At 38.3% G+C, this 9,499-nt stretch overlaps 1 protein-coding gene across 1 annotated transcript in view; it reads right to left on the bottom strand.

The window, feature by feature from the left end:
• Positions 1-7,887, bottom strand: part of EN1 (engrailed homeobox 1) — a 13,687-nt gene extending 5,800 nt beyond the window's left edge. The window contains exon 1 of the mRNA XM_040358525.1: positions 7,400-7,887. Within this exon, the coding sequence (XP_040214459.1) occupies positions 7,400-7,703 (304 nt within the window). The 5' untranslated portion in view covers positions 7,704-7,887. The remainder of the gene's footprint in view (positions 1-7,399) is intronic.
• Between the last annotated feature and the right edge of the window lie 1,612 nt (positions 7,888-9,499).

The raw sequence follows: 9,499 nt of genomic DNA, 5'->3' as shown, positions 1-9,499 counted from the left end.
CTCTGTACAGAGGAGCTTACACTCTAATGCCCCCTCCCCCCCCCCACATCAGATCAGTCTCTGTACAGAGGAGCTTACACTCTAATGTCCCCTCCCCCACATCACATCAGTCTCTGTACAGAGGAGCTTACACTCTAATGTCCCCTCCCCCCACACATCACATCAGTCTCTGTACAGAGGAGCTTACACTCTAATGCCCCCCCCCCCCCCCACATCAGATCAGTCTCTGTACAGAGGAGCTTACACTCTAATGTCCCCTCCCCCCCACATCACATCAGTCTCTGTACAGAGGAGCTTACACTCTAATGTCCCCTCCCCCCCACATCACATCAGTCTCTGTACAGAGGAGCTTACACTCTAATGTCCCCTCCCCCCACACATCACATCAGTCTCTGTACAGAGGAGCTTACACTCTAATGTCCCCCTCCCCCCCCCACAGTCACATCAGTCTCTGTACAGAGGAGCTTACACTCTAATGTCCCCTCCCCCCCACACATCACATCAGTCTCTGTACAGAGGAGCTTACACTCTAATGTCCCCTCCCCCCACATCACATCAGTCTCTGTACAGAGGAGCTTACACTCTAATCCCCCCCCCCCCCATAGTCACTCACTATTATTATTTATTCATATATCTCTGACATATACCGCATCGCTGTACAGAGATCACTGAGCCAATCACATCAGTCTCTGTACAGAGGAGCTTACACTCTAATGTCCCCTCCCCCCACACATCACATCAGTCTCTGTACAGAGGAGCTTACACTCTAATGCCCCCTCCCCCCCCCCCCACATCAGATCAGTCTCTGTACAGAGGAGCTTACACTCTAATGTCCCCTCCCCCACATCACATCAGTCTCTGTACAGAGGAGCTTACACTCTAATGTCCCCTCCCCCCACACATCACATCAGTCTCTGTACAGAGGAGCTTACACTCTAATGCCCCCTCCCCCCCCCACATCAGATCAGTCTCTGTACAGAGGAGCTTACACTCTAATGTCCCCTCCCCCCCACATCACATCAGTCTCTGTACAGAGGAGCTTACACTCTAATGTCCCCTCCCCCCACATCACATCAGTCTCTGTACAGAGGAGCTTACACTCTAATGTCCCCTCCCCCCACACATCACATCAGTCTCTGTACAGAGGAGCTTACACTCTAATGTCCCCTCCCCCCCCCCACATCACATCAGTCTCTGTACAGAGGAGCTTACACTCTAATGTCCCCTCCCCCCACACAGTCACATCAGTCTCTGTACAGAGGAGCTTACACTCTAATGTCCCCTCCCCCCCACATCACATCAGTCTCTGTACAGAGGAGCTTACACTCTAATGCCCCACCCATAGTCACTCACTATTATTACACATTCATATATCTCTGACATATACCGCAGCGCTGTACAGAGGGATGACGTCATTTGTACAATGATGAGGACAGAAAAGATCCGATGAGAAATTATATACAGGACTGGAGATCAGCGACCAATCACAGCCCGGGGTCATGGTGATGACGTATGATTGGCTGCCCCCCTCCCCCCAATATCTCTGAGGGATACAAAGTATAAGAATGACAATGAAACTAAATATCAGACAAATAATAATAATAATACGATTACTACCAGTACTACTACTCCTATCACCACCAGTACTACTACCAGTACAACTACTCCTACTCCTATACTACTCCTATACTACTCCTATTGGTCCTATCACCACCAATACTACTACTACTCCTATCACCACCAGTAATACTCCTATTACCACCAATACTACTACCAGTACTACTACTCCTATCACCACCAATACTACTACTCCTATCACCACCAGTACTACTACTCCTATTACCACCAGTACTACTACTCCTATTACCACCAGTACTACTACTCCTATTACCACCAGTACTACTACTACTCCTATCACCACCAGTACTACTACTCCTATTACCACCAATACTACTACTCCTATCACCACCAATACTACCAGTACTACAACTCCTATTACCACCAGTACTACTGCTCCTATCACCACCAGTACTACTACTCCTATCACCACCAGTACTACTACTCCTATTAATTCTTCTACAAATAATAATAATAATAATAATTCAGGATGTATATTTGGCACCAACAGTTTACTTGGCGCTATTGGGGAGACAATACAAGAGGATTAGGAGGCCCTCAGAAGAGCTTACAATCTAAGAGACTACTACTACCACCAATTCTAATACTACTACTCCTATTACTACTTCTACTACTAATAACATCCGAGATGAGCTCAGGACGTCAGAGAAATTATATAATAACAACAACACTAATCCTCCTATTACTAATAATACTACTACTCCTATTACTACGGCTGACAATACTACTCCTAGTAATATTTCTACAAATAATAATAATAATACCAATACCACCAATACTTCTCCCTACTACTAGTAATAATAATAATGATGATCAGAGATGAGCTCCGGATGTCAGAGAAATTATATATTAATAACAACAACAACACTAATCCTCCTATTATTACTACTACTACTAATAATAATAATACAAATACTACCGATAACAATGATCAGACATGAACACAGGAAGTCACAGATAATATGCAATAATAATAACAACAACAACAACACTACTCCTTATATTACTACTAATAATACTCCTATTTCCGCTTCTACTAATAATAACAACAACGATCAGAGATGAGCTCAGGAAGTCAGAGAATTTATATAATAATAACAATCCTCCTCCTATTACTACTTCTACAAATAACAATAATACCACCAATACTTCTCCCTACTACTACTAGTAATAATAATAATAATGATGATCAGAGATGAGCTCCGGATGTCAAAGAAATTATATAATAATAATAACAACACTCCTTCTCCTATTACTAATACTAATAATACCACCAATACTATTACCGATAATAATGATCAGACACGAGCTCAGGAAGTCACAGATAATAATAATAATAACAACAACACTTCTCATGTTACTACTAATAATACAAATACTCCTATTTCTACTTCTACTAATAATAATAACATCAGAGAGGAGCTCAGGAAGTCAGAGAATTTATATAATAATAACAACAACAACACTCCTCCAGTCCTAATAATAATAATAGAAATCTCTCGGCACACAATGGAGACATTTATTTGCTGTTTGTAGATTTCCCTCCATCGTCCAATCAGAAGAAGAGATGAGATCGGCGGATTTTGTAGTTTATTTAATAACAGAAAGAGAAATAATCTCGTCTCTGTACGCCGCGGTATATGTCAGCGATATCTCTCTATATAATAATAATAATAATAATAAAATTGATATTTCTTGATAATGTTGTACAATTTCTATCTATTATCATTATTATCCTGTGTCCGGAACCCCTCCGTGTTCTGTGCGATGTTTCCCTCTCATCGGACGATCTCTGTGTGTGGGGAGACTTTTCTCTCTCTATGAATTCCTTTTTTGTCGCACAGAATTCGGTTCTCTGCCCATTTACAGACCGATCTGTCGGATGGTCGCAGCAACAAAATAGAAGAATAAAAGGACAGAACATGAAATTCTCCAGCACAGAATAATAATAATAATATTTTATTATCGATGTGAGAAGAGAAAGTTTCCAGTGTGCGGCGCCGCGGCCTGCGGAGCGATATCTCCGTATATAATAATAATAATAATATCAATCATTTCATAGAGACATCAATTCCGAGAATAATAATAATAATATCAGGAAAACGCCGAACTCTCCGAATCTCGTCCGATCTTCATACAATAAATTCTACATCCCGATTTTCTATGTCAGAAGTAATTTTTTTTTTTTTTATCCAGAGCCAAGATGGAGCCGAATAATAATAATAATAATAATAATAATAATAATAATAATAATAATAATAATAATAATAATAATAATAATAATAATAATAATAATAATAATATATTGGTGGTGGGGAGGGAGATCGGAAATGGGGGTGTCACACATACAGAACGAGACGATGTAACGATGAGAGATTTAACAAACTTTCACCATCACACCGATAAATATCGCCACTAATTATTAATGAATAGACAGATGTGGGGGAGGGGCACAGATCGGATAAATATTGGTGATACCGATACACACAGACCGGACATCGTCTTCTCTGTATAATAATATAATATCATTTCAGTGTCGGGGATCCCCCCCCCAATAAAATCTACACCCCTCCCCCCCCTCCAACAAAAATCTATCCTCTATAGAATGTGTACCAGGCCGATGTGATTGCTGTAAATTGATCCATAGACGTACAGACATAGAATACAACATTATATATATATATATATATGTGTCTGTACTATAACTGTATACAGAGATATACTCCATATATATATACACTCAGCCTGATCGTCACACAAGAAATACATCGATTATTCAATTATCGATGATATAAAAATCTAATTCCTGATCTCATCACCGATCTCTTCTTCTGATTGGACGATGGAGGGAAATCTAGAAACAGCAAATAAATGTCTCTATTGTGTGCCGAGAGATTTTTATTATTATTGTTATATAAATTCTCTGACTTCCTGATCTCATTTCTGATGTTATTATTATTACTAGAAATAGGAGTATTTGTATTATTAGTGGTAACAGGAGGAGCGTTGTGCAAATCAAATATCGATAATAATAATAGAAGAAGATATTTCGGTATTATTGAGGAATCCTGGAAATGTACAATTTGTGAAGAAATCTATTTTATTATTATTATCGGTCGGTGAGATCGGATTTATTTATTTTCTATAAAAGGGGAAAAATGTGATCGGAAGATCGGAGCTGAAATGTCGTTATTGGTAATATTAGGATTGATGTATAGATTATATTCCGGGTGATAATAGACACTCCGATCTCCGTACCCAGCGATATTATACGGCCGATATATTCCTGGAGATCGGGCGTCATTTCTAAATGGCAAAGTTCTAGGTTTATATTATCACTTTATATACCGATCACATATAATATATCCCTTCATATACTATATGTATATATCCCGTGTACAGGAGAACCAGATATATAATATATACACCGCATATACTATATTATTATTATTATACAATGTGTGTGTCTGTGTACCCCTCAAATATACAATATATACTCTACATATTCTATATATATATCTATATACAATGTGTGTACCGGATATATAATATATACCTTCCATATACACCGTGTACAATATACAGGACAACCAGCTGTGTGTCTGTACACCAAATATATAATATATACCTTCCATATTCTATATATATATGATCTGTATGGTGTATATACAGTGTATGGAGATGTATATTTGTGGGGTACACACACAGCTGGTTCTCCTATACACGGGATATATTATATGATCTGTATATGGGGTGTAAATAGTATATGGAAGGTATATATTATATATTTGGTGTACAGACACACAGCTGGCTGTCCTGTATATTGTACACGACGTATATATATATATATATATGAGGGGGGGACCCTGTATATGGAGAGTATATATTATATATATATAGGAGGTGTACAGACCTGTATATTGTACACGGTGTATATATATGGAGAGTATATATTGTATATTTGAGGGGTACACACATTGTATATATTATATCTCCGATACACACAGCTGCTCTTCCTACACGGGATATATATATTGTACATAGAGAGTATATATTATATATCTATGTGTAACACAGCCGCTCCCCGTATACACGGGATATACACCATCTACTATATATATTATATATCCCGTGCATAGATATATCATATATACTCTCCATGTACAATATATACATCCCGTGTAGGAAAAGCAGCTGTGTGTACCGGAGATATATATATACAATGTGTGTTCCTCTCAACTATATAATATATACTCTCATATACTATCTATATACAATATACAGATCATATATATATATATATTTATACCGTGTACAGGAGAACCATATGTGTGTCCCGGATATATAATATATATATACTCTCCATATACAGGGTCCCCCCTCCTCATATATATAATATATACTCTCCATATATATACACCGTGTACAATATACAGGACAACCAGCTGTGTGTCTGTACACCAAATATATAATATATACTCCTCTCCATATACTATTTACACCCCGTATACAGATCATATAATATATCCCGTGCATAGATATATCATATATACTCTCCATGTACAATATATATATTCCGTGTAGGAAAAACAGCTGTGTGTACCGGAGATAATATATACAATGTGTGTACTGGAGATATATTATAAACCTTCATATACTATATATATACAATATACAGATCATATATATATTTATACCGTGTACAGGAAAACCATCTGTGTGTACCGGATATATAATATATACTCTCCATATATATACACCGTGTACAAATAATATATACCTTCATATACTATATACACCGTGTATAATATACAGGACAACCAGCTGTGTGTCTGTACAACAAATATATAATATATACTTTCTATATACAGATCATATAATATATCCCGTGTATAGGAGAACCAGCTGTCTGTGTACCCCACAAATATACAATATATACCTTCATATACTATCTACATCGTGTACACCTCCTATATATATATATAATATATACTCTCCATATACAGCCCCCCCCTGATATATATAATATTTTCTCTCCATCGATCATATAAATAATTCTCATCTCTCTTTTTCTATAGAGAAATATCCAGCGATCGTCCCTCCGATGTGTAATCGATCATATATATATATCGCTCCCCGTATATTATTATTATTATTATTTCTATGGCGCTGACAGTGAGCGCCGCGCTGTACAACTCGGAGGAATCTGACACTCTACAATGATAATACACGGGAGATATGACGTCACACACCGATATATATCGTGTAATATGACGGAGATGTGGATCGGGGGTTGTGTGGCCGATCAGAAGGATTTATCGGGACGGATATCGATCGGTAATCATTTTACTTTCACTTTCTATAAATGAGCGAATCTCCCCACCGATAGAAATCGGAGCCCCCGATCAGATCTCCCCCCAGACGGCCGGACTGGTCGGTGTGAATAATTATTCCCCCCCCCCCCCCGGTGATATCTCTCTGTATGGGGGGGGGGGATATTATAATACACGATGTAGATCGTTCCAGCAGTTTGGGGATAATTATGACTATTATTATTATAATTATTCCTCACACCGATGACAGCCGACCATATCGTACAATTTATTATTATATTCCATTCGATGTTTCTCCTCCTGCGATATATTTGTGAGATCGCACAGTCCCGGGAGGTCCCCCCACACACCATGCAATCCCACCTCGGACACATTGCACCCCCCCCCCCCACACACACAGAGAGATCGGCCGATGGTCGGGCACTCACCGGAGGACGGTCGGTCGGAGTAGCGGGTACAATAGACCCAGGCGGGCCACACCATGGGGTCGGAGGATTTGTTGTGTTGGGGGGCGGCGGCGATGATGATGGTAGAATTGGGGGTGTCTGTGGGGGGGTCGGTGTCGGGGTTGGGGGAGGGGTTCTCTCTCCCCGGAGTCTCCTTCCTGCAGCCGAAGTCTGGTCGGAGGATATTATCGATGAAGAAGTTGGTGGTCCGGTGTGGGGGGGGAGGGGAGACCCCGCTTTCCGGGTCACTGGGGGCTCCGGGGCTCCGATCAGTCTGATCCTCCATGACACCCTCCACACCCGACGATCTGCACCCTACAGAGCCCCAACCCACATGACGACCGGAGATCGGGCGATGTGCGGCCGATGTGTCCAGAGAGATCCTCCCTCCTCCTCCGCACTCTGCGCTCTGACAACTCTTCTCCCCGACACTCCGCTTTTCCTACCACCGGAAGCACGTGAGGGGAGAGCACGTGTGACCGACCAATCACAGCCCGCCGACCGGCCCCAAAACTCCGCCACCGGCCAATCACCGGGCCGGGAGAGGTGCGGAGCCTCGGAGGGGGCGGGGCCGTCTGTCGGTGAGCCCCGAAAATATTTACAATATAGATAATAATATATATATATACCCTGTATACTATATACTCTCCATACATATATAATATATACATCTCCTCCATATACATATATACTCCTCTCTCTATATATACCATGTACACTATATACTCCTCCATATACAATATATATATAATATATACCTCTCCTCACTATATATATATATAAAATATACTCACCTATATACAATATAGATAATATATACCATGTACACTATATATATACAACTCATTATATACAATATATACTCCTCTCTCTATATATACACCATGTACAATATACAGATCATACATACAATATATACTCCTCCTCTATATACAATATATAGAATAATATATACTCACCATATATACCTCTCCTCACTATATATATATATACACCTCATTATATACAATACATATAATATATACCATGTACACTATATACATAAAATATACTCCTCTATATACTATATATACACACCTCATTATATATAATATACCCCATGTACACTATATATATACACCTCTATATACAGATCATATATATGTACTCCTCATTATATATAATATATACTCCTCTATATACATCTCCACATACTATATATATATATACACCTCATTATATACAATATATACCATGTACACTATATACATAAAATATACTCCTCTATATACAGATCATATATATATACCTCCTCCATATACAATATATACTTCTCTCTCTATATATACACACCATGTACAATATACAGATCATACATATTATATATACTCTCCATACACATAATATACTCCTCCATATACAGATCATATATATATATATATATATAATATACACCTCATTATATACAATAAATACTCCTCTATATACAATATATATATATATATATATATATATATATATATATATATATATATATATACCCCATGTACACTATATACCTCTCCATATACATTAGATATACTCCTCTATATACAATATATACATCTTCATATATAGATATAATGTAAAGGGAAAAAATATATCCCATGTATAGGAGAATCAGCTGTGTGTACCCCCCAAATATATATACAATATATACTCCTCCATATACTATATATATACACCATGTACACTATACATATTATATATAATACATACCCACCATATACACCTCATATATATATATATATATACACTATACAGGACAACCAGCTGTGTGTCTGTGTACCGAATATTTAATATATACTCTCCATATACAGATCATATAATATATCCCGTGTATAGGAGAAGCAGCTGTCTGTGTACCCCACAAATATACAATATACACTCCATATATATACACCATACAGATCATATATATTATATATTTGTTGTACAGACACACAGCTGGCTGTCCTGTATATTGTACACGGTGTATATAGTATGTGATGTATATATTGTGTACTCTCTAGGTATATAATATACACAATATACAGGAGAAGCGGCTGTACCCTCCATATACTA

Source organism: Rana temporaria, chromosome 6 (assembly GCF_905171775.1).
Source record: "Rana temporaria chromosome 6, aRanTem1.1, whole genome shotgun sequence".
In the NCBI taxonomy this organism is placed as follows: Eukaryota; Metazoa; Chordata; class Amphibia; order Anura; family Ranidae; genus Rana; species Rana temporaria.
This window is presented reverse-complemented; position numbering and strand designations above follow the sequence as displayed.